This window comes from Buteo buteo, chromosome 14, assembly GCF_964188355.1.
Source record: "Buteo buteo chromosome 14, bButBut1.hap1.1, whole genome shotgun sequence".
NCBI classification, from domain to species: domain Eukaryota; kingdom Metazoa; phylum Chordata; class Aves; order Accipitriformes; family Accipitridae; genus Buteo; species Buteo buteo.
Genome location: NC_134184.1, coordinates 32766863 through 32794322, shown reverse-complemented (window position 1 = coordinate 32794322; position 27460 = coordinate 32766863). Strand labels below are relative to the sequence as shown.

General features: G+C 43.3%; 1 protein-coding gene across 1 annotated transcript in view; it reads right to left on the bottom strand.

Moving 5' to 3' along the window:
* Positions 1 to 20641, bottom strand: part of FAM124A (family with sequence similarity 124 member A) — a 41705-nt gene extending 21064 nt beyond the window's left edge. Inside the window, exons 1-2 of the mRNA XM_075045845.1 lie at positions 20583 to 20641; positions 10972 to 11003 (exon numbers count right to left, since the gene is read on the bottom strand). Coding sequence (XP_074901946.1) covers positions 10972 to 11003; positions 20583 to 20641 — 91 coding nt within the window. The remainder of the gene's footprint in view (positions 1 to 10971; positions 11004 to 20582) is intronic.
* Between the last annotated feature and the right edge of the window lie 6819 nt (positions 20642 to 27460).

Below are 27460 nucleotides of genomic sequence, written 5' to 3'. Positions count from 1 at the left end.
CATGAGGTTTTTACTTTTGCTGCATGGTGCTCTTGCAACCTGGTGTTCTCCTCCCTCAAAATATGCTGCTGACATCATCTGTTACATTGGCAACAGCAGTGTTAGAAATAATCAGAATTTCAATTTAAAATAAAAATCCTTATCATCTACTTATCCTCTGGAGAGCACTGAAGTCTTACTTCAGTACTGTCCTCAACCACAGATTTAGCTACTAACTTGCTGAAAATCAAGAACCCCAAAAGGCTGGTGTACTTGTAGACCTTCAGGGATATTCTCTTGGATGTCAAGTGTTGTCATTTCCCCTCTTCCCTCCCACACAGTTCACCACAAATCAAGAGCTGTCTTGGTGTCTCAGTCTGCACAAGTGTCCACACCACAAAACAGATTCACCTGATTTGGCATCTTCAAACTGGCTTCACTGTCTTAGCTGCCTTCACTCAAAAGCCACAATCTACCTCTATTTGTCCATCTAGGGGCTCAAATGGCTTCATCACACAGAGATTAATTCTCACAGGACACCCAATACCCATAAGAGAATGAGTAAGGAAACTTCTTTTTTTTCTGATACCCTGCAGGTATTCCTGATCTGTGGAAAACAGCCGGCGATTGTCATTCTGTGTCTTTCCAAAACACACAAGTAGAAAGAGTAATCAGACACCCCTGAGTGGGGAACTGAAGCACAGCGGTGAGCTGCTGCTCGCAGGATTTGCCCCACTGAGTTTGGTGATGCTATGGGCACAAACAAGCCTGGGCCATCAGGATAAGACGCAGGACTTCATGTAACAGCCTATATGCTGCTAAATTCAGTCCAGTGGGGAAACACAGGGAAGGTGCATTAATTATTAATACTTAACTATTACATTAATTTGTTTTATCATTATTTTATATTGTACATAGACTCAAAAAGTCACCTCACTTTTTAGAAGTAGGGAAGGGAAGAGGGCCTGAAATTGAAACACAGAGAGAGCAGTATTCCAAATGGCTGCAGATTTCCACTTTAGAAGAGTTAAGCTTTGCAAAGATGCTTGTCCTTCCCAATCATAATTTTTTTTTGAAGAAAGATATGCATCATTGTACTTGGCAAGAACTCAGACACCAATCTTTGGTATTATTATCAGATTCTGTACAGAGCTGCAATGTGTAGTAATTCAGTAAAACTCCCATCACCAATCACCAGTAAATCAAAAGCTGTATGCTCTGGTTTTGACTGGGATAAAGTTAATTTTTTCCATAGCAGCTAGTATGGGGCTATGTTCTGGATTTGTGCTGAAAACAGTGTTGGTAACACAGGGATGTTTTCATTACTGCTGAGCAGTGCTTACACAGAGCCAAGGGCTGTTCTGCTTCTCACCCCACCCCACCAGCGAGGAGGCTGGGGGGCACAAGGAGTTGGGGGGGACACAGCCGGGACAGCTGACCCCGACTGACCCAAGGGATATCCCAGACCATAGGATGTCATGCTCAGCATGTAAAGCTGGGGGAAGGAAAAGGAAGGGGGGACGTTCGGAGTGATGGGGTTTGTCTTCCCAAGTCACCGTCCTGCGTGACGGAGCCCTGCTTTCCTGGAGATGGCTGAACACCTGCCTGCCCATGGGAAGTGGGGAATGAATTCCTTGTTTTGCTTTACTTGCGTCTGCGGCTTTTGCTTTACCTGTTAAGCTGTCTTTATCTCAGCCCATGAGTTTTCCCACTTTTACCCTTCCAATTCTCTCCCCCATCCCAAGCGGGGGGCAGCGAGCAAGCGGCTGCGTGGGGCTGAGTTCCCACGACATGGGGTTAAACCATGACACTGTACAATGCATGTCAGCATTCAAACCGCGTCCAACACCATACTGTTCAAAGTCCTCTGATTGCAAGCATTGTGTTTTCTTAACGTCTGACTTGTATGCAAAGCTGAGATTCTCAAAAATCTGTTTTTTATAAAAGGGTAGAAAGAACATTGCCTTCAAAAACCCCAAGAGATGCTGTACACTTGAGCAGCTGGCAAATTTGGTCCAGCAATGAGCTCCATACCTCACACAATGTACTCTAGTTAACTGAGAGTGTGATTTTACTATGGACTTAAGACAGTTTAAGACTTCACTGCTGGCACTCTTCCCCTTACTATTCCCAGCTAAGTGTTTCCAGTGCCTCCCATGTGTCAGGTCTACTCGCTAGTTGAAACAGCTTGTGGAACAGACTGAAAAAGAAGCCCTCAGACAAGGAGTAATCAGGATTGTGCCTTCTGGTGGCAGTCAGAGAACTGATTTGGCTAAAAATGTTAATTTTCAGGCAGACCTCTTCTTTTAATCAGTTTGCACAAACCTTTCTGGTATCACAAAGAGGTGGCAGGGAAACCCAGACAGAGAGAAGGCAGAAGCCACAACAAAGCATCTACATTCATGACATGTCTAAAGAAAATATAGGATCAAACCCTGAGGCGTGGTCAAGCATTGCCATGTTTGTGTCTGTGTAGACAATCAACAATATTAGCACGACAAGCAAAGAAGCCATTTGGGCTTGGCAGTAGTGAAAAACTATTTTGAATCTCATAATCCTTTCAGCTGACAGCAGCGTGCAGTTCAAAAGGTCTACCCCATACCAGCTGATGGAAAAGGGGAAGCAGTAATACAAAGCATGCTTTGTCATCGGTGCTTCATCCTGACCCCATATGGTGGCAGCCAGGAGTCACCTGGTAAACATTAACCTTTTAGAAATTACAGAGACAAGACTTTTTTCCAAAACTATTAATCAACAAATACATGGTACCATCAAAAATGAGGCAGGCAGTGGACATCTACTGCTCTAGAATGGGTCACACACCGATTACCAAATGTCCCAGTTGCCCGCTGAGCTTGCATAAATAAGTTTTATTTATTTATTTTTAAAAGTTCAAATTAAAAAAAAAAATACACCATGATAATGTACTGCAGCCATAAGCTGAGGAAACTAATTGCTGGCATTATCAAAACAGCACGCATTTAGTAGAAGCTGCCTTAATAGCTTCAGCCTTCACAAGTGTTTTGTCATTTGACTCAGTGGGTCAGATGGCTTTTCCCATTCTACTACAACTAGTGCTTCCGAGTCAGGAGTTGCCACGGGACAGATTTTTTTTTTAGCTTCCCTCTCTGGGCTTTAACAATTCCAACAGACATCTCAACAATTTCCAGATCATTCCCATCACTCTACCAGCTGAACCTGGAATGCCAAGATCTTTCCCACAACACGTTGCTCAGGATAAAAGATCCACTAAATGGGTGCCTAGCTCCTTGTGATTTTCTGGGACAGCAGCAGTAACACTTCCACAGAGGGAAATTCAACCCACATCACCTAATAATCCAATTTAACTTTCTCTGAAATCTTTCCTGTAAATTTTACTAGAATTGTGTGGCATTCGATAGCTCAGTGTCTATCAAAGTTTTCCTATGCTTCTGAATTATGCTTGGTAATGAGAAAGAAGAAATATTTCCTTATGTGGCTCTGACTATGTCTATGTGTGCTTAAAAAAGAAGCTAGAAAAACATTCAGATTTCCATTCATACATGAATTATTATTGGTTTTTTAATAACTAGTCCAGTTTTTATCTGTCATATCTATATGACAGGAAAAAAAACCTGACTAGATGTGGTCAGAAAACGATATACAAACCAAAAAACCCAGGGTTTTGATAGCTCTGGTCCAGTAACTGTTCAGGGTACACTTACACCCCTCAGTACAGAAATCCCAAGGTAAGCCAGTAGGAAGTAATTTAACCATGGGACACACCATTTGGTGCATGCTAAATGATCCCAAAAAGTGCAACTCTGATTTTAATAAAGAACAAAGATACATGGGTTACTCCAAGCTAAATAGGAACAGGAACTTCAGTCTCTACAAGGGGAAGGGCATGCTTGTGGTAAATGCAACACACTTGGCATGCAAAAATCAAATCTAGATTTGATTTCAAGCACAGTTACACATTCGTTTGTGCATGTCCTTACACGTGGCTGTGCCTTATTTCTTTTTTATCTTCTCGTTCTGGCCACTGGCCATCTTTAGTCATGTCTTTAAGGGCACATTTCCTCTCTACTCCTCATGCTTCTAAATAACCACACACAGTAAGACCAACCTCAACATGCTATCTCCCTACTAGAACAGCATCCTAACCGCAACTTCTCAAAAGGTAAAAGTGCAAATAACAGTATTAACTCAATATCAACATCTCCAGCATGGTTTGCAGGCAATGGTGCTCGGTGGCAGTGACAACTCTGTGCTGTTCCTGGCATAGGCAAGGGTCCATTTTCAGCTCCTGAAAATCAGGATGCATCATCTGTGGATGCTTGTGGATGAGACTGTGATGCTGGAGGGGCTGGGAGGGGGGATGGTGCTGTGTGATCAAATATCCCCACAAAACAGGAAGACATTGATTAAAAAATATGCAACTGAGAGGGAAAATTAGGGACTGGAGAGCAACAGGGCCTTCCGATGTTGCTCTGGGCTGATGATTCAAACCAAATTACAGGAAATTCTGTTTAAACATAAGAAAAAACTTTTTTTACTGTGAGGGTGGTCACTCACTGAAAGAGGTTGCGCAGAGAGGCTGTGGGGATATTCAAAACACGATGGGACATTGTCCTGAGGAACCCAATCTCACTGCCCCTGCTTTCAGCAGAGGGCTTGGACTAGACGATCTCCGGAGGTGCCTTCCAACCTCAGCTTTCTGTGGTTCAGTACTATATTCTTCTATCCTGTACACAAGCCTTTGCTCCTTCACCGTGGTGAAATTTGATGACAAGCAGCTACATAAACATGTTTCGCACAGTCAAAGACTGCTAGGTGGCATGTAGCAATGGCATTTTCCTTCTTCACACAGCCACAGTGGGAAACAGCATTGCTCTTTACCTCTAGCAGCATAACACGGGCCAGACAAGATATGCAGGAGATGCTCACTATATTTTCCACAGGAGCTGACACTTCAGATCTCAGTACTATATAAAACACCTGAATTTGCAACATTGACAGATGCTGCAGGCTAAGAGCTCTATGTGATTTGGGTCCAATTTCCTCTTCCATGTTTTCTCATACTTTAATTAGTCTTCCTTTTATAATAACACCTTCTGGAAATGCAGCATGATGCTGGCAAGCCCACTGTAAACTGTTTTTACAATTGTATTTAATACAGCTTGTTGCCAGCCATTGTAAAAGCATCTCAGTTCTATACAGAAATAAGAAACAATATACTACAGTATATCTTCATATTGCAGTAAAAGACTATAATTGTATCCTTACACTTATTAAATTACATTGTTTGAAGAAATATACTTAGAAGATAGCCAGTCGAGCAGTGCCTGGGTCAGAACTGGTTTGAACGAACCTAACTTAAAGTAGGCAACTATATTAAAAATCTGTCACAAAGCTAAGATTCTGTAAGAGCCCAAATCAAGCCCAGCTCCCTTCCTGCTCCTGGTTAGTTTTCATCACCTTGAACAGTTAGGTGAAGGCAGACAGATTTTGAAATGACACAAGTAACAGGAAGCCATTTCTCTATATGCTATTGTTACAAGGCATCTATACTATAGATCCTTACGCTCCTGTAGCTCCCGTTATCTCTGCAATCCAGAAGGCTACATCTTTTGGTTTTCGTCAAAAGCTCCATTAGTGCCTGTTTTAACAGATGTGATCCCTTGGTCTCTGGAGTGTTTGGTAACAAAAATTCTTAAGAATTAGAAATGGGACAACTTCCGAAGACACTGACTTTACTCTCCTCTGTAAAGGACCTAGTGCTCAGGCTGGATCTGACTCTCTTTTATTCAGGGATACATTTTCCTCTTCACGTTTCCTTCCAACAATGCTAACAATCTCATAACTCAGAGAGGGAAGAGGAAGATTCTTGCCAGGTAACATCAAGAAGCAGATGCCATGGTGGGGAAAAAGAGGGGGGGGGAAAAAAAAAAAAAAAAAAAGAAGAGCGAGAAAGAAACAAACCAGAAAGAGCAAAAGAGAGAGGCAGCACGGTATGGAAGTGGTGTGAGAACTGTCCTGTAACTGTGCCTTGGCAAGCTCCAAGCACGGATGGGAGAGGTGGCCTAACACTGACCCCTCACAACCTACCTGATGGACTACATCAGCACCAGAGTGATGGGTCCTCAGAATGACAGTGCATACAAATACGTAATTTCTACTTCTAATGAGGCCCTAACCTCACAGCTGGCTTCAAAGTAAACACAGTTACTCAAAATACAGCACTGAATCAGGAAAGAAAGGTAAGGCAGCTTCAGGAAAACAAAGGTTCACCTCAAATTCAGGGCAGCACTATCTTTGGGGCAACCATTTTTTTCTTATTTGATTATTGTCCCTTAGCTACATGCCATTAACTTACCCTAATTGTCTTTAATGAGAATTGCTAGGTGTCTAAAGAAGACTGGGAATAAGTCTGAAAGAAAAAGGACGTCAATTAGGGTATGTTCAGAGTGCATACAGAAACATGAGGTTTCAAGGGGCTTTTCATAAACAGCAAGTACTGTAGTGCTGGCTATTTCCCATTCCCCACGGCCAGATCCAGCACAAAGAGCAAACACCATGCAGGAAATAAAATCTACCACCCAAAGTGATGTTAGGGCAGCCCATTTCAGCACATAGCCGGCACAGAGGTAAGACGCAGCCTTAGCACCTCACCCTGCCTCTGGAATCAAGAATAAGAGAAACCTTGCCCTTACTGCCCTCCATAAGGACTGCAAGTTTTGCACATGAGGATTCCTGCCACTTGTAGAAAATACAGAGTCCAAAACCAGCCCAGGGAGCTGATGCAGATGAGACTGACAAAACACTGAACAAATCCCAAAACAAAGATCTGAATTTATAGTAGCATAGGAACAGAACACCAAACAGAAAAAAAAATTATTAAAAAGAAACATGCTCAGTAACCCATGTATTTGTAAATCTGCCAAAATAAACTGTCTTGTGCTTAATTTTTAGAACCAGAAAGTGGGTGAAATTCCATGGGTTAGGAAGTATGTGCAACATGGAAATCAAATTTTAATACCCCAGCTCTCAGGTTTACCATGGAAGAATACTAACAACCTAAAACCACCCTAGAAGGACTCAGTCATTTCTCAGCTGCTAAATGAAAGGCAGGGGAGCAGGGGAAGGCGAATTACCAGCTTTCCTACTGCAAAGCAGGTGAGTGACAAGCCCTTTACCTCATTGAGACGCACAACACAAACCACTGTGTGCTACAGGGTTTTATTATCTCAAATGCTCTAAAATCCGCCACAAACTTGCATCTTATCCCATAGGGCCAGTTTTATGTTTCATTTACCGACTTAGCTGGAATGGTACAAACGTGTATCCAGGTAGCTCCCTATTGATTGCCTAGCTGAAAAATGTGGGGGTAAAAAACAAACAAACAAACAAACCTCACTTCCACAATTATTTCTAAGACAACCTGGTTAAATTGGCTCCAGAGCTGTCTAGGTATGGAATATTTCAAATGTGACAAATCACAAAAGTCTTGCTTCAAAACGCCCACTTCTGGTTTGAGTCTTTCTGAAGAGCCATTATCATAAATGCAAAGATTATGCAGAGGAGGAAATAAGCAGCCCCCATCAAAACTCCTCCTCCCTGGTCGAAAATCATCCCTGAAACACATAGCTCAAAGCAATTTGAAGGTAATTAAAATGTTGATGTGCAGAGACTGTTGCTTATTGTGCTGACCAACACTAATAAATTATTTCTTTGTGATTCTAACTGTCTGTATCCATATGCCACCTATGGTCTTTATATTGTGGTATTATGTACTTCGGGTAAAGGTTTCTTCGCTGTGTGTAAAGTGCCTAGCATGACTCCCTCTTGTATATGATTAGGGCTCCCTAATGATAATTGAAAACCGTAATTGAAAAGGTAATTGAAAATATGAACAAAAAGAAGCTAAATACGTTTTCTAGATTAATGAAGAGCACACCAATGGGCAAAACATCCTAATAAGACAAAGTATACCTCCTGCTACAGAACAAAGGGAAAAGTGGCTATACACACCAGAATTCAGGAAAAAAAAAAGTCAACATTAATTTAGCACTTCTCTTCCTTGAAATCACACTGCTGAACCTTTCAAAGCTGTAATAACTCAAAATGCCACATTCAGCACACAGGTTTGCGTGGCCTATTTCCTCTGCTCCGTAAGACAAGGCAAAGTGGCACACAGTCACCCTGACAACAGCCAGAGCCCACACAGCAGATAACTGCTGCCTTTTCTTGCAGAAATAAACACACCCTGCAAACTTTGGCACTCCTTCCCAAAGCACTTGCTGTACAAACCCACAAATGTTAGATGAATGCTGCCAGTAAAATGCATTTTTGGGTTACCCGAAGCTGGGACACAAGGGCAAAGAAGAAAAGAACTGAGATGCTGCGTAAGACCCAAGGTCCAACCAACCCACCAGGCAAGGCTCTGAACTGCTGAAGTAGTACATTGCCCAAGATAACTGCTGCCATGTGCTTAGGCAAAAAAAGTACTAGAAATAACGCATGTACACAATGATCCTTCCATTGCCATATAGCAGCTGACAAGATTTTACTTCTGACTTGAGGGATCCAGGGTTCCTCTATACTTTTGCACTGGTGCAAAGTCCAGCAGTTTGTTCAGCTGCTGTCATTGTAGGAAGTGATATAGGCAGCCGTAGTTAATTCACCTGCTAAATCTTTCTTATCCTTTTCTTGCCATGTCTGTGGAAAACCATTGTCCAGTGGAGTTCATCCAGAAATTCAGAAGATTATTCATTTATTAAACACTGAAATCAGAGCCTCATTGGTACCACCAAATAAGACCCCTGTAAAACCAAATTAGCCTGTAATCCTTCTGGTTTAGGTAAACTCCACCTCATTAGAACAGGAGCTTCAGATGAAGCAGCTGTAGGTAATGAGGATTCTTTGCTTTTTAATTTACAGCAGCTTACTTTGTATTATGTTAGGGCCTAACAGCATCATTGATTAGACTGCTTTCTGTACTGTGAATGATAACATTTGCTCAACCTTTCCTCCAAAGAAAATAAATGGCCCAATCACCTTTTTTTTTCCTAATATCTTTTCCCCAGTAATCTTTTCTTCAAATGCAATATGCACCTCCTGACTGCCAGCCTCCAACATGAAAGTGTTTCTATTTTATTGAAATTCTTTTACATAGCTGTTTCTGTTACTCTTGCACTGTCTGACCAAACTGACCACACAAGCCCCACAAAATGTGAAGTTAAATACTGCTACTTGTGAAGCTGTATCAATATAATTTGCCTTGGAAGCAGAAAAGGGAAAGGAGGAGACTGTCCTGTCTCATGAACTTTTGTGTCTTTGCTGGAATGATAATACCTCCTTGTACCGACAAATTACTGGTGTTGAAATACAGCTGTAATCCCCACATACTCTGGACAGCCGTGGCTAGCAAGCACTGAGGAGGCCACAATTAACAGGACACACTGTAGCTGCCACACAACCAAAAATTACCCTTACAAACAGCTCATTTAATAAAATCAAAGACCTACAAATGTAATATGTTACCTTTATTTGTAAAAAGTGCAGCAGTCATGCACAGCTGGTATGGGATCAAAACCAAATTTTTAGATGAGAAATACTTCACTTACACCTTGCCTTCTGAACTTATCCACCAAATAAGCACTTCTACTAAGCAAATAATTATGAGTCACTGCCCCAAAAATGAAGGAAGCTGGCAGCCTATTCCCCAAGCCATCACCCAAAATTGTGAGCTGAGGGGGTGGTGGGGCACCCATGTGGTGTAACCAGTCACGTCCAATATGCTTTTACTATCACAGAAAAGCTGATTGCCTGGATTTTGCCTCCCAATCATTTAAAAAAGATATGTCTGACAGTGGGAATCCAGAAATCTATTTAAACAACAGAATTTAGGAAAAAGCTGCACTAAATTCTCTCTCTCAGGCACACACACACACACTGAGCAGATGGAGGAAAGACAGCGAGCTCCCTGCTAGTCACATCAGCTCAGGAGCCAGACATTACGAACACTGTCTGATCCAGCTCTTTTTGAAATCAATAAAAGCCCTCTGCTGAAGACCATGGGAGATGGAAAATAACCCTCTCCATGCCTCAGCCAGAATGTGTGAAAGAGAAAAAACTGACAGCTTTCTTCCCCTCTGATTTTCATGGCGCTTAAAGATCCAGATTATAAAACACAATTTGTCATCTGTGAATTTTTGATCTGCTTGCTTGGCATAAATAAAGCTCATGTCTATGTGTGAATCAGGGAGACAGGCATCACCTTGCACTTTGACAAGAGAGAGATACTAGTAGCTGTACGTGAATAAGCATTATTGCATTTCCAAGTGCTGTGGATACAGTATGTCCTACAGCTAAGGAAATGGTTGGAGTGGGTGGACAGAGGACTGAAAAAGCGCTCCTTGATCCTTAAAAAAATATGGCCTTTTTGCACTGGTGAAAAAGAAGGAGAAAATAATCCAGACACCAGGATTCATCTTTTATCAGTTGGATAACCTGAAATTCAACTGGCTATTGTAAACATCTAGGAAGACTGTGACACTTAACAGAGCATCTATCATCTTTGAAATCAAAGAAACGCTTCACAGAATTTACTCTCAAGTGCTTCTTTGGCATCAGCTTGCAATAAGCATTCAATTATTCCTGCATCCTCCAGCTCTAATGACATTCATCACTACAAACTCATTTGGCTGGAGGACCCATTCGCACTGGCCACACTGCCTCTACAGATTTTGTTCTCATTTTGACTTTTGCTGTTGTGAGCTCCAATATTCATGACTTTACACATGGCTCATATTTTGGTCATATGCATCCAATCAATTTAATTTTCTATACTGTTTCAAGACATAGATCCAAGAAGAGAAGGAGCGGGGGCTTTACTGTGTCAAAGTGAACTCCATCATAACACTAGGTTAATGTTAATAAATATTAGCAACCTGAAAAAAAGAAAACATGAGAATCCATTTAAAAAAAAATTTTCAAAGTTATACTCACTGCTGGTAGAGGACATACGGCTGTACTCAGACCTGCAAGACAAAGATTTCAGTTAGACCATATTAAATCTAAAAGAGATAATGAACAACGTACCAAATCTAACTCACACTGCATATTAAAATAGTTTAATGCCCATTTAGCATTATTTTTTTTCTAAGATAATAACTGGAACAGGTTTTGAACACGGCCTCAGAAAAACTGGCATCTTGCATGAATTTTGAAAACACCTATGTAGAGTGAGTAAAGCAACTAGCATTTTATCTAGGGGCTATTCATGCTACTTAACTTTAGGCATAAAAATTAAAGCTCGGAAGGCTCTCTACAAGGAAAAAATAGGCTGCTTCAGACACAGGTTAGGAGTAGAACTCTACTAGATTTTGATGCTGCTCCTCATCTTCCTCACCTCATGTCATCTAAATGCTGCTTTGCAGATCACCTCATGTCATCTAAATGCTGCTTTGCAGATCACCTCATGTCATCTAAATGCTGCTTTGCAGATTTTTTTTTTTTTTAAGAGAACTCTATTCAAAGAGCAGAATTTTTTTTGTTGTTTGGTCACAACTGGCAGGGAAGACACAAAATGAGTACCAAAATATAAACATTTACATGACAAAGTTTTTGCTTTAGGAAACCCTTTTCCTCTTCAAGACATCTCTCAGTAAAACCATACACCCGTTGGTTCTACTTCAGTGACCTGTGAGAAAATCAGAGCCATTAAGTATTTTAAGCAACAATGCAATTAATTTTGCAGCTGCATACAACCCCAAACTCCCGAAAACCCCATTCCGGGCTGCTTAAAACATGGCATATTTATGTCCTAAAGATTCAGAAATACTAAGGTAAACCAAATATGCCATCACTGAATATTAAAAAAAAATTCATTTCCACTTCTGAGGCCCTGCTTATGACTTCCGACTGCTTGATTTTGGAGTTCACAGTCACACAGCCTCCACTCCTCCACTTGCCGGGTCCCCAAACCAGACCCCACTCACCAGAGCTCTCTGCCACAATTAACATCTGTCTCGCATGTATGCCCTGCAGTGCCCTGACCATAACAGGCAAACTGCTCGGGGAGCCCTAACACAGTTCTTGGATCCAAACCTAAATGCTTGTTTTATATAAATACTTGCAACAAGTTTGCAGTATTGCTTTAAATTAAAAAAAACATGTGAGCCTCTACTCCTAAGATATTTGTCTGGAAATAGATACCACATAAGCATATTCTCAGGATATCTTCATACTATAGGCTCTCAGGCATCAAAGGGAATAAAGCACATCAACCCCACATAACTACAGTGGCCGCTTTTGATTTTAGTATGGACATATCTCTGCAGCAGAAACAAAGCAATTAGTCATCCCCATATCTCATAGCCCCATGCTTAGCACTCAGTATTCTGCAGATCAGATGCCAAGACTGCTGGTTTAGGTGAGAAAGACCACGAGGAACTACCCCCAACTCTTCTTGCCAATCCTGCTGGACCGGTGAAAGATGATACAATCTGAATTTTTCACAATACTCATTAAAAAAAATATAATCCACCAATACTGTCAAGTACCATGAGGTTATCGTAGCATTTTCAAAGGTCTGTGCAATGCTGGGAAGAAAGTTGCTGCTGGGGGCTTGCAACCCTTTCTCCCTCCCTCTCCTTTACTAAATCTCGCGCCCCCAGCCACTTTGGTAACGCCAGGGAGCAAGGGACCATCTTTGTCACGCGTGGCAGAGACCACAGGACTAGGTCATCAGTGGACCCTCTCCGTCGCCCCAGATATACCTGCTGCACCGCACACGGACACACCGCCGGTCCGGGAAGCGATCCCAGGGGCTGGCCGAGTAGTGCCGCGCGGGCCATAAAGCTGCACGGTATTTTCAGCAGCAAGTCACGTTGGTATCATTTGGCACCGTGTGTATTTGGAAGGGTGTGAAAACTGTGTAACACGTCACTCTTCACAAGCCCAGAGGCAAGCAATATACATCCAGCTGCCTCCAAGCATCCCAAGCAAGGATTCATTTAGTCTGCCCTTCTGTTTGAAAACAGCCCGGGGCTGTCCTTCGGTGTATCCCTGTTCAGCAGTTGGCGGCTAATTGCATATGAATCCGCACTGCTTGCATTTCGGATAGAAGCGAGACAACATTTTGCCTTTTGCTTACTGCAAGTAGAAGCAGCTTTCTATTACTTTGCGCTGTTATTTTATTATCCCAAAATGCTGCAGGCACATTATAGGACATGGAGAATTAATGAGTCCTGAACCGAGGAAGTGGCAGTCTACATACAGGCAGGACATGAAAAATGAGACAAGAGGAAAAATAAAAAGATGTGGAGTGAGAAAGGAGGAGACAACAGTGTGCTCGGAGACCAATTGCACAGACACATTTTAATAGGCTTTAGAATTGTATTGGGGTTTTTTTGTAATTCTAATATGGTTCAAACTAATATTTAATTCATGTTTGTTGCATAACCGACATACACAGAATTAAAAAAAAGGATAATTAAGCTTACAGGCTTATGTCAACCTCAGATGCCGAAATAAGGACTGTACCCTTCCTAACCTCCCTCTATAGTCAATAAAAAGAGAGGTCTGAAGCGTGTGTCTCCCTAGCTGCTGTCTAGAGATGAAGCCCACAGAAACCACATTCCTAATGTAGGACCCTCATTGACATGCCTAAAAGCAAATTCAATGAATTTGAGTCTCTCTATGTGCTCTCAGGGCCAACCTGAATCACCTTTTGTCCTCCCCCCCGACTCCTTTCTTTCTTAGAATTTCTCTTTCTTGAATCTAGTCCTTAAGAACAAAAATAACAGTGTTAGTAAAGTCCTTAATATTTTCAAAACATTAGCACATACCATTCAGATTCCTGACAGGTGCTGGTAAGTGGCTTACTAAATGCCTTTTCTTTTTTTTTCCCCCTTATAGTCAGCTATTTAGGTTACTAAATTCTGAAGTTTCTGTAAGTCTTTTAAGCTTTTTAGATGAGTATACACAACAAACATTTCCTTTGATAAGATCATGCATTAGAAAAATTAAGCACTGAAATAAACATCTCCTGGGTCATGTAGACTCTCTGGACATCAAGCAACTTTGTTCCTTCCCATTCTTTCCATCCTTGTTTTAAACATCCCGAGTATCAGCTTCTGTCAGTTCCCTTGGATTTTCCCATTAGGATAACTCAAGAGTAAAGCACTCATGGGCTTTAATGGTGACAGACTGGGGCCATACTGGGGCTCAGAGGTTCCAGGCCAATTACATGGTCTTGCAGCAAGCTATTTCCTCTGATAGACATTACATTATAGATAAAAAGGAAAGAGACATTCAGGACAGAAACTGAACAAATGTAGGACTGTTCCCTTTATAGGCACATAATGAGGAAAAAAATGATCAGAAAGGGTATTGAAGCAGTGGGAGGCACTGAAAAGGAGGGCTTATCACTCAGTCAAAAGACATATCAGGCTGCAAAGAATCTGTGCTCAACGGTCAGCCCGCCAGCAAAGAGGAGCTGTAAGGATGTCAAGAGACATTAAAATAGGAACATAGAAGCTCAAGATAAATGTAGGACCTTGATTTCTATTAGTGCTGTTGAAGGATCAGGACTGTGCGTTATCAGAGAGTCTAAGACCATCAGGAGCACAAAAGATCCTGAGCAATCTGCTGAGATCAGCGTGCCCTACTCATTGCTGCTTAGGAATACAGAGCCTCAAAATACCCAAGAAAGGGAAATAGCCCACTGAATACCAGCAAGTAGCTGCTAGCACAACTTGCACTTACTGACCATGGTATATAAAAACACTCTAAACCTGTTTCTTTGGGTAAGAAGCACGGCTACGCTGTATCTCTGGATCACACAAGCAATGTAGCTACACCAGCATTACGCTGTGCTTGGGTTACTTTGGCACCCTGATCAGCCGTGGCACAGCATCACGTTAACAGAGCTACAGCAGTGACACCTACGGTAATAAACAAATACACTCAGGAGAACTGCCTGGGACTGAGGCCAACTGCCATGAAACAGTCTGCACCTGTACCATTAAAACCTCTCGCCTTCCAAAACAGACTGGCAAGTGGTCCGCTGGGAACGGTCCCCGGGCCGTGGTAACGTGGTAAAACAGGTCCCTGGCCCATGGTAAAACACACCCAAGAGTCACATGGGACAGAGCTAGATGGCCCCATCCAAACTGATGCCATCAACCATGTTAAGTATTCAACAATATGGACAGCTCTGTCCTGGTGCTCAGGGACCCCCCCATGCTGTTCCATGCACTGGCACGGCTGTAACTAGGCCTTCTGAGCCAGGCAGCATCTCCACAAGGCAGCCTGCTGCGTAAAACGAGCACGTTTATTCTAACACAATACTACACCGCGATATGCCCAAGGTCTCCATTGCCAGGACCCCCCCCCCCCCAAATGAAATCATGGAAAGTTTCCTAGCTCTTCTGCTGTCTGCATCCTTCGCTTGCATAGGACTGGCGGAACGGCACCTGCTGGGTTTGCATTCCCCTGCCTTTTCTACCTAGAGTTGTTTCAGATTTCACCGTTTCGTATTAAGAGCTGTATTTAACAGCTTCTTTGCCTTTCCTCCCCCAGAAAGTGCTCCACGGGGCACACGGGAGGATTCTGTAGCAGTTAAAGCACACCGCGCAAGTCAGAAGATTTAGCTTTGTAGCTCTGTCTTGGGTTTCTTCTCACCAAATTCCTGCGGTTCACATTACAATCTGCTTCACTAAGATCAGACCAATGCAAATCCATTAACCTTCATCGTACTTCCACCTGTGTAATCAAGATGACTGCAATGGAATAACTCGGAGCCACTTGCCTCAAAATGCCTTGCTCTGGATTTCTAGGAAAGTGATGAAGTCAGATGATGGATTCCCATCACTCAGCTCTAACTACTGTACTCAGGAGCTTATCACCAACAGCAGTGTTTGAGATTTTTATATTATTTGAATGTCGAATCTGAGACAAGTTGTCTACCTTGACACATCTGGAATGATGGATATACAGGAAGTGAAAGTCAGCAAAAGAAAAAACACATGAAACCCCAAGGTAAAAATAGGCCTTAAAATAGGTCTCAGCAGCAGTGATTTGTATTCCTGAGTTTCTCATTGATGGATGAAATATGTGACAAGAGACCGACATGTCATATTGAAGGACTACCATCCAGATGACAAAGTGATAAGTGTTAAATCCCTTTAAGCTAGAAACATGTGACATGAAAGCAACTTCTCACCCCAGTAAACCATTCAACTCTTCATTTGATAACTTAAGCGACCCATTCTGAGGACACACATGAATTACGATATTCTTAATACTTTTACCCTTAAGTGGGGTATACTGTCTTTTTTTGTAGGCTGCCTTGTCTCCTATTAACCATTGTATTTTCACACATTTTACAGAACTGCAACAAATAAAGAAAGGAATTTTCTATCTGCTTAACAGATAAGGTAACAGGCTGAAATAATTTCTGATTTGGCTAGGATCACACAAGCAGCTAGTGACAACCACAAGGAAAACCAACAAACGAGTATATCACAGTCAAAAAATGAACATAATCTCTGCAAAATTAATTTGAGGGACAGAACCACAGGAGAAAATGAAAAGGAGGGAACAACCCCTCTGAATAATAACCGTAACCAAACAATAATGGATTTTGCTAAATGTATGTTAAAGATAGCTGCTGCATGGTGCAGCGTCCTAAGCTTCAAACATCTTTTGTTTCTCTGTTTTGCAATGGATTTCCCTATATATTGTTGAACTGTTCCTTCGCAGTTGCCTACTACCAAAGAAATGCTATCATTTCCCTTCCTCCTAAAATTTGTCAAATACTCAGCAATTAACTACTAATTAATTCAGTTTGCATCATCAATATTTAGGTTTTAAACTTATTATACAGAACCTCCCCTGCCTTGTACTTCAATAATGTCTCCCCACTACCTCTAAAAAGCTTAATAAATTATTTGAAATGTAAGTTGAAAAGATGCAAATTCAAATAATTTAAGTTAAAAGTTATAACTTCTCAAAACTCTAAATGACTTCAAAGTAAGGAAGGCGAAAACTAAGGGTTTAGGCAAACTTTGATACTATTAGTAAGCTAACGATTAAAGTGTGAGCCCTTTAATACATGGGCTCTTACAGCTGTCTAAGGGAATGAGTGAAGTTCTGCTGGGAATTGTCACGTATATTGAAATCTTCACTAATGCCAGCTATCTCACTGAAGTCTTATGGTCAGTTAAGGGATATATGCTTGATAAATAGGAGAGAGCATTCCTATAGAAGTAATCCCTGAACACAGCTAACATGACCAAATAAAAGTTTAGGAATAAAAAATTTAAGACTTTAGGTCTGAGAAACTACCTGTGTTCCACTTTCACTATGTGTCACTCGGGATATCAGTCCCAAATACAATGAACTCAGCTGATGCTTTGCCCTTGACATCAGTGGTAGCAGGAATCTGTCTCATTGCTTCAAAATTACATGCCTAACAAGTTCTAAAATTGTCTTAGTTTCTCATCTTTGGTGTTTTAGCCCCCAAAACCTTTGCTTTGCTATTCAGAGTAAGGATAGTGAAATTACGGCATTTCCATGGCCTGAAAAGCCATGAAAATTTGAAAGCGAACATTTCTACAACTCATTTTCAGTAAATTAGTGTTATTTTTTCTAGCTTTTTGTGTGTGTTTTTCTTCATAATTTGTCTACAGTTCTTGAAACATACATACTTCTCCTCTCTTCGATTTCTTTCTTCCTCTTGTTTTTCCCTCTTTGCTTTCTAATCAAAGACCAAAGAAAGACCATTTTCTTCTTCCTAAAATGTCAGGTTTTATAGTACAAGTCCAGTACTAAAATTATTACCACAGAAAGCTCTCTGTCTCCCATACTTCTGGGCTAAAAGATTTCAGTAGCAGATAAAATAAGTTTTTTATACTAAAAAGCCCAAAACCCACATTTCCCAGGATGATACAATTTGTACGGGCAAAGTCTCTCAGACCAAGGATGGTCAAACTCTTTCAAATCTCATTAATAAATAGCCAATATAAACTAATTGGCTTATATGTTCTACTCCCTCTATTTAGGTACTTGACACCACCAGCTCAATCCATTCTTATTGGATTCAGGAACTCAAAATACACTCTTTTTCTTCAGCAGCCTTTTTGCCAACCCTATTTACCGAGGCAAAGGCAGTAAGAGGAACATATTTTCCAACAGATTAGGAAAATGAAGGCTTCAAACTGTAACTGCTCTTGCCGGTAGCACAGAGTTTTAAAACCTTAAGGAACATATGCCCCACAGAGTACTTGATGTATTCGATTGGGTAGCTGCTATAAGCAGCTCCAGCAGTACAGGCTCCGTGTAAGAGCTCACACATCGTTACATATGATCATCAAGATGACAAGAGCTTGCAGCGCCTGGATTTACTACAGTCACTCTCCACTATTGTCCCCCGAGTGACAGAAAGGGACCACTTGATGTAAAACTGTTACTGAATTACTCTGACAGTTGTCTCTCCTTATACTTTCAGAGGATGACAGCTGAACTTCAAAACAGTTAATTAATTTTTTTTTTTAACCATTGAGTAATTGGAGAAAAAAGGAAAACAGCTCAATTTAGCAATAGCTATGATGGGACTGAGACAAAGGGAAAAGCAGATCTTCTGGTAAGAGGGAAAAGCAAGTGCTGTGAACAGTTGGTTTGGTGAGAAAGCTGAAATATAAACATTGTGAGAGAGACATACGCAACATGTTTATCAGACTCAAATAGCTGCTAAACAGAACTAAAAATAATAATTGAAACGCAGAGACCCATTGCTTTTCAAAATAAACTTCAGTGCAAAGCACTGCCGTTATTAATTGCCATATGTCATTGTTCGAATTCCTCAGACTCTTCTGCTAACCTACACTTTCCAGCGTCAAGCCTGGGACAGGGATGCTTCAGAAAATCATCAGCTTTAGCACCTCATCAACACCAGGCACAAGCAGCTGCCATGCTGGTCACTGGGGTCCAAAGGCTAATGTCACCAGCTGGGTCAAATCCTTCCAAGTGCCCCTCCCAAGGAAACCCAGGTTTTTCTATTGCAGATAAACACAGCAAATTCAGAGTGACTTTGAGCTTTGAACTAGTCATGAATTCACTGATTATTTTGCCTTCCTTTTGCCCAAAGATGAACTAAAACCCTGTTGTCCAATATCTGGAAAGGATTTTTTTCCTTTAAACTCACGTCACACAAAATATTTTAAAACTTTCACTGTTAGGTGGGTGCACAATACAAGGTGATGGAAAAAGTCCTTAACTTCTCAGACCTCAGAAGAGATTAAAAAAATGATTTGAATTAATAGCTGGATGTATGAAAAAGTTTACCGTATTCCATTTCCACCTTTTTTAAAAATTTTGTAATATTGTTACTTCGGTTTCGGTGCTGTGCACCTGACACCACTTTGCAAAGAAGAATTAGCTTTCCAGTTTTGCAACAGTCAGACTAGAGACCAAAGGAGATGCGCCAGGCACGGAGCTGGGAGAAAAACAACTGGGAAAGCAAGGAGGGAGGAGAACGAAGCCCTAGGAGAGAACAGTGTTAATGGGAGCGGGCAACCTTCTTTTGTCCTTCTGGAGCCAGAGAAGGAGCACAGGGTCGCTTTCATTCCTGACAAGGTGACATGGCAGCAGCTTGCAGGACGGGCTGGAAAGGGCTTCCCTCTCCCTCCCACAGCGATGGACTGAAGGTGGGAGCTGAATGCGGGATCCCATGGATCATCCTTGCAGCTCCACGATCTTAGGAGAAGTCATCCAGCTAACGAACATAGCACACCTCTGGCAGCGGGGTCACGAAGCCAGAAATAAACCAGCCGTTCTCCTTGACTCTGACGTGACGCTTACAGGTTGGACAACTACCGGCAAAGTTTCCCACACTTCACAGGTCGGTGTGACGGGTGTCCGGACAACCAATTTTGGGGTGCCTGCAAACCTACCCTGCTCTTGCGGGGTGCCTCTCTGACGGCCCTTCTAAGGATGGTCAGCTCTGCCTGCCTGCTGTTGTCCGGACAAGGGCAGCGCAGGTACCTGGGCACGCTTCCAGACTCTCCCCAGCACCAGTTATCCCGGGATACTGGGACGCTGCGGCACCGAGCCCCCCACCGAGGTGCCCACAGCCCCGGGCCCCACCGCTGAGGCGGCACAAGGCGCTCTGCGGCTCGAACTCGAAGCCCACGGCCTCTTAGGACCTTCCTCCCCCTGTGGAGGAGGAGGATGGGGAGCCTTCCCCTACTCAGCCTGAGGAGAAGATAAACTCCCCGGGGCTTTCCAAGCAGGCCGATTCCCGGCGGCACGGAGCGCTCCCCGTCTCCCCCGGGGATCTGAGGGGACCCCAGCCCCGGGCTGACAGGGGGAAGGGAGAGCCGGCGCTGAGGGGACGGCTGCCCGGGGCGCGGTCCCGGCTGCCGGCGGGAAGCCCTGCCCCGGACGCGAAGCCGTGACCCTCAGCCCCAGCCCCGCCGCTGCCGCCGGCAACAAGTGCAACCCCCCCCCCCCCGCCCGGGGCCCAGGAGGGAGCTTCGCCGCCACAGCCCGGCGAGGAGAAGGTAAGACCCCCCCATCCCCACCACACCCCCCCCCCGTCTCCCGCCACTCACCCGCCCGTCTCGGCTCCCGAGTCCACGCAGTCGTCCTCGCCGCCGGGCTGCTTCTCCATGGCGGCGGCGGGTGAGGTGAGGGGGATTGAGGGAGGCGGGGGGGGGGGGGGGGAGCTCCGCGCCCGCCCTCCCGCTGCCTCTTTGCCGCTCCGCCGGGTGCGAGAGGCAGCGCCGGCCGCCGCCCGCCGCGGCCCGGAGGCCGGACCCGTTCCTCCGGCCCGGCCTCCCCTCCCTGTCCCCGGGCGGGGCGGGCGCCGAGCCCCCCTTCCCCTCTGCCCTGGGAGCCCGCTCTGGTAGGGGAAGGGGCCGGGGAACCGCCTGCCTCCCCCGGTCCCCTCCAAATACCCGCTCCTCCGTCCCGCAGGGAAAAAAAAACCCAAACAAAAAACACCTTTCAGCCACGCGTGCTGACAGGCCACCGCGTCCAGGTGCTCGTATTTTAGAAACTACCTCAGCACCTCCGTTAAAAACCGCTTTTTTTCCCAGCGGGAAGAAGGGCTGGAAGGCGCGGCAGCCGGCGTCCCGTGGAAGTTGAGCGACGGGCGGCCTCGGAATCCGCCTGGTTCTGGAGCACCCGCGGTTAGAGCCTCTCCTCTGAGGGGTTTTCCCCAGGCCCCCTCAGCGCTGCCTGCCGCTTGCTGATGGCACCGAGCACGGCCACTTTGAAATTACTCCTAGGAGCGGGCAGGGGATGGTTGTCCAACCCCGTGAGAATTTCTGTCATGACGACAAAAAACGGTGGGGTGCAAGAGGAGAATTTTTGAGCGCTGCCCGTGAAGAGCTGCCGATGTCGGAAAGCCTGCCGGGTAGCGGGGCGGTCGGACTCGGTAACGTGAGGGTGCGGGGAAAAGTTGTGGGTGAGCTCCGGCGCTCTCTGTTTCTCCATCGCTCACATAAATACCACTGTTCACCCATGTAGATCTCGCTCAGCCAAAAAAAAAAAAAAAAAAAAAAAAAATCAGTTTTTCCTTAATCCACTCGGTCATTCAGGTTCCAAGAGGAGAGGGCAGAACGGATTTGCTAGCTTGTGGGTCCAAGCTGGGAGACCGGCACCCACGTCTCTCCTGAACGAGGTTCAAAGCGCAAAACTGGGACGTTCTGTGTTCCCACAATCTAGATGTTAGGGGACAGTTAAAAAAAAAAAAATCTACCCCAGACCTGGGAAACCTCTTCCATTAATGTTTTAGGGAAAATGTCAGCTTTGATGAATTGGGATTTTCTCTTCAAAAATCTCGAACGACTACCAAATTTCTGTCAGCTGTAGAAGATGGCCACTTGCAGAAAATCATCAGAAGTAAAAAAAAATAATATCTCTTTTTCTACCTTTTATTATTTGTGCCTTACAAGAAAGAGGAAAAATAGTGAAAATATCAATATTTGAGACATAAAGTAGACCAGGATATAAAAATATACTGCACAAGGCAGTCTTACATTGGCATAAGAAGTGCTAAACTCATTTAGTTTGCCACCAGTGCATTTTTAGATATGTCTACATTGCATGGCAGTGATGTCCTTCATTTCAAGATACGTTCACGCTTGCCAGTGGTCCATCAAGCTGCACAGAGTAGCACAAATTAATACTAGCATCTAACGTGGTTTAACAGGCTCACGCTGGATGAAGTTCATGCCACTGTTGTTTCTAATAGTGTGTGGCCCTCGTTCTCTAAAATAATCTGGATGTGGGTAGGACCGGTGTGAAATCAAAAGAAAGGCGAACACCTCGGGAAGAGCTGTCAAGGTGTTGTTAGCATATTGTAGAAACAATGAGTGGTTGCCAAACCCAGAAATGCTTATTATGAAACTAGCAAATTCCCACTGCTCTGCTGTGGAGAGACACTGGGCTCACGTGCAGTCCCGCGGCCTCTCAGTATCACAGAAGGTCAGTCCATGGTGTGCCTCCAGTGATCTTTAGAGGGAACTTTCAGCCTCTACTATTCATCAAGAATTAGGAAAAAATCATTGTATAGGAAAGTTGGTGTTTAATCTGTTTTGAATATCTGGCTAGGCTTGCATGCATATCAGTTTGAAAGCGGATAATTGATTTTTCAGTTTATGTGGAGGATTTCACATAAACATTCCCGTAAATATAAGGCTTTAGGTACGGAATAAGCTCCTTTAATTACAATCCCTCTTCTGTCTTTCCCCCAGCAAGTTGCTAAAAGCTAGTTTGGACAAAATGCTATAAAAAGTGCTCATACAGAACAGTCCTGTACAGGCACCTCCAGAGTAGCCCAGAATGTACGGGAACAAACTCTTCCATCCTTTGTCACTGGTAAACTGCCATCTAAACCAATTTACTCACAAAATTAAATGCATGTGCTTTCTTTTAGGACTGGAACCAAAATGCTGGGCCTGGCTGTGAAAGTAACCGTGGCATGAGCTGGTTCTCAGCTTGCTAATCTTTGAATCGTCATATTCAGGTAAGAGGCATTAATGTGTTTTTAGACATAGTGTGTCATTAAGAGATTCGTCCAAGGCTAGAGAGAGGCAAGACTGAGACAACAATTCAGTACACCTTGATTCCCAGCTTGGGTCTCTGTTTTGGGTAAATATTTATTCTCCATTAACTGCAATGGCCATGGAGGACGCTGAGCCCCCCCAAAAGGAGGTATCAGTAGTCTGCGCTACCAGGACTGGACAGACCTTGCTGTCTCTCTGATTCTTCGTCTACACACATGCGTTCATTTAGTTAGTGCAATGGTGCTTAAAAGCAGGTCACTTCCATTTGCTTTTAAGTGTGATTTCAAAGTGAAATAAATTGACTCTAGCCACTGTTGAACTGATTTAAGATGTAACCAAACCTCTTTAAATATTTAGAAATAGGTTTAGTTAAATTGATACATTTCTGTATGTAAAATTTTAGGTGGTCAGCTAATAGATCTTTTCCATCTCTGACTTTTATTATTCTAGTTAGTTATATTTAAGCACTGGCATATGAGAGGATCTGGAATAGATTTTATGCTGCGTTTAAGATTAATTTATTCCATCTGTCCCAGGGAGGGAAAAAGGAAACATTCGAAGGAAATATATAATTAAGATAGTAAGTAAAGCTACCACAAACTCTAGGCTCTCTTCTTTATATATTTGCCTCATTTAACTCTGTTTTATTCTGGTCTTTCACATAATTATGGTGAACAGGAGACTTCTCTGCATTAAATTCCAAGCATTTCAGAGATTTTAATGAATGAGGTGTTAAGTCCCAGCCTTTACTTAGATTTTCTCTGTTACCTGTGCTTCACATTAACTCCTCTGTAGGGTTTGTTGAAAAGAGAAGTTAAGTTTTAATTACTTTCTTGTACTTACGAGGCTATAATATCAGTTTAAAGATAACGGCGAAAATATTCCTAGGTTACATTTCCTCAGATTTCAAGCCTTTCATTAAATAGCATTTCATAGCAGTGGTCACAAAAACTCAGACACAAAAAGTATCAGGAGACATCTTCAAAGATGCCAAAAAAGTAAAGCACTTTGTTGTCAAAACCAAACACTGAGGACATGAAATTAATGCTAGTTCTGCAGAAAGTCCTCTTGCTTCTAGTTGCCTAGGGCCAGATCTAAAATAGGACTTAAGGTACTTAAAAGAGGATGTAAAGCGATGACTGTATTCATATCTGTTACCATGATAAGTCCTACACAGTGGCTAATTAGGAGGTGTCTGCCTTCCAAAGGAGCCTTTCAATGTGCCTGGTGCTGTAAGTCCAGGTTGTACAAGGTTAACCATTTTAGCTCGTCTCAGTAAAGTTAAGCATCACCTAACTGCAGCCTCCAGCTGCTATAACCTCTGTCCTCGCCGAAGCAAACGAAGGCAGCAGGACCTCCTCCTCATCCCTCACATAATGGTCTCAGTAACCGAAAACACGGTGCAGGAGAGCGATAGCTGCAGCCTCGAGCTGAAGAGAGGCGGAGTGGCAAGCCGAAAGATGAACCACATCAGATCATCCATGTGCTAAAACAGAGAAAGGAAGCAAAAGCATCAACTTCCCTGAGGAATCCATACCTGGATTCAAATTTCAGTCTCTTTTCTGCTCCCCAAGTTCTGCCTGCTGGGACATCATCTTTCCAATGCCAGCCATGAGGATGGGGTGTAAGCAGAAGAGTGTGAGTCTGGCTCTCCAGCCCAAAGAGAAGTGAGCGTTAAGAAGTGGCTGTTTTGTTCATTGTCCCCTGTGACTGTCCTACCCATTCTGGTATGACAAGATATTTCTAGCTTCTTCCCTCTATTTCTTTCTATACAGTGGCAAAGCTTCACTGTAGGGTGGGGAGAGAGGAGAAAAATGTGTCCCTTTTCATGTGACTGAAATTCTGGTGATAAGGGCTCTCTACTGGGGAAAAAAGCACTTGGTTCTGTTCTTTTCATGCAGCATTTTGGATCTCTCCCTTTTTCTGTGCAATTCCAAAAGAAAAGGGGACAGAGGCCACTGAACCTCCTTCTGGCATTATGCTATGAATTAGAGAGTCCTCCTAGTTTTTGAGGGGCAGACCAAGAACCTAGCTTAGCAGAGGATTCAGTACCGTAGATGGAGAAATTACAAAGATGCTAAAGGATGGGATTTTTCATTCCCAGCTAAAACTTCAAAATGAACTCTAACCGTCCTGTCTCCATCTTCTGCTACCTGACTCTGGAGGCAGAATCTTGCCCCTAATAAGAGGTTCTGGCTTCCATTCCTGGCACTTTCCATCCCACTGTAGGTGTTGCAGTGATGAAGTTCTCAGTTTACAGGATCTGGCATTTATAGAAAAGGTTTTTTCCTTTAGTGGTCCTGGTGGAAATTAGCACTCTGCAGGTCAAGACCTTGTTAACATTCACTACTGGACTTAAGATGCTCGGTTGTGGATTTAAAAAAAATGGAGACAATTGCAGTTTTGGAAGGAGGAGGAGAGTTACGGCTTGGCACATGGTTCAGTCTTCATGCTAGGTCAGCCCTAAAAGGCTGACTTTCAGACTGGTAAATGTTGCCAAAATATTTGTGGCAGTTTCTCACATAGACTGTTGGGTTGTTGGGTTTTTTTATGGGTTACGATGAGGTCAGTTTCATTTGTGGTAGGTCTCAAGCCAGACACCCAACCTCCTAAAATTCTACAATTTTGAGGTAAAATACAACTATGCAATAAAAAGCTGTTTCTTCAAAGCACTGAGGCAAGGTTTTTCAGTCGAGTTTAAGGGAGTTTGGTTCCCAGGTCCCACTCTTTTAAGTTTCATTTGAAAACCCTAGCACGCACACTCCTACCAAAGTTCATGGTACAGTGCAGCAAATATGTATTTTATAAGCAAATTGCTCTTTTTTACTTGAATTCTAGTATATTAAAATTTTTATTGAAAACTGCTAGCACTCAGTAACAACTGCTATAAAAACTTGAGTATTTGGAGTCCTTTTCTGTATCATCCTGAAGCCCAGAACTCAATGGGAGTACAAGGAGCAGCGGAGCTGCACCCCATCTCTGGGCAAGCATCTGTTTGGAGGCTTGACTAAGCTGGGCATTGGAAAGTCCTTTTCAGGGGAAGCAAAGTTGAGGTGACTCTGTATTGTGGACTTTAAGGAATTAGTCTTGCCCTCACATTGCAAATGATCCCATTCAGCCAGATCTTTTCAGTGGATGTAATCCGTGGGTTTGCTGCATGTAGGTGCCAGGATCAGCACTCAGGCTTGGATTTGAGGGCAGTGCCTCTGTGCCAAGCAATAACGAATCGGTCCCCAGGCTCTGTGAGTGGACTGATCGGTACTGACATCCTAGATAAAGCTTAAGAGGTGAGCCTTTGCTCCAAACCTTGACCTAGCCCTCACTAGCATGAGGGAACCTAGAAGAGCTTAGCACCGGTTTCGACAGCCCTGATGGGGAAAGCCTAGTGTACAAAAGCTGCATGCCACAGTTATGTGAAGGGATGTGGAGGTCATGCAGGTGAATTCCCCTTTTTCTGGTCACCAGCTGCTGGTGTTAACCCTGCACCTCTCCTTTGGTATGCCCTGCGAGAGAGAGTGCACCAGCAAAATCCAAACAAGGCCATCTGGGACTCCGCTGGGACTGGAGAGGTGCTTTCAAGATCTCAGTGCTGGATACAAACCTACACATTTGCACATATTTCCAGGTACTTTTAGTCTGCTTGGCCAGAGGCTCCTCTGATCTGTGCTGGCCAATGGATGGAGAATGTAGTTGTCTTCTGTGGACTTGCTGAGTGAGGAAGGCAATGCTTGAGCTAGAGCCTGTGTTAGGTGATGCTCAAGTGTTTGCTTGGTTTCTCCCTTGATGGAAGTGTTAAGACTGTACTGGCACACATCCATTAAAACACAGTGGAAATGTTTCAGTTGTCATGTTTAAAGGAGTGCTAGCAAGTGTTGTGTGGTGCCACAGGTGTGAAAAGTTTCCGGGGAAAGCAGACAACAGACTTGGTGTCACTTTTATGAGGTCAGTGAGACAGTTCTGGCTTCTGGTGAGTGTCCTGAGCCCTTCGCGTACACTCAGTGAATGATCATCATATTCACAAAAGCACTCCTATGCTGGTAACCATGGCAACTCCTATTAAATGAAGTTTTTCATGAAATGGTGTGCTTTACAAGGCAGAGCAAACATTTTCAAGGACCCATCCTGTACCCACTGGTGTTCAAAGAGGAAGGATTAAACCCCTACGGCAGCAGCAGTAAATATTATAGCAGCTTTTATATGTAGAGTCTTCTGAAGGGGAAAATGGTCTTCAGGTTTTTTTTCCTTTGCAGCTAGTCATGACAATAAAACATTTACTCTGGAAAGCAGCTACATTTGAAACTGTTGGATCTCCAAGGGAGATTTTATTTCTTAATTGTTCTACCACATTTTAAAAAATCCAGTTTTGAATTACCTGTGATATAAATTTTTAATCATAAGATTGACAATCAGATGGTCCT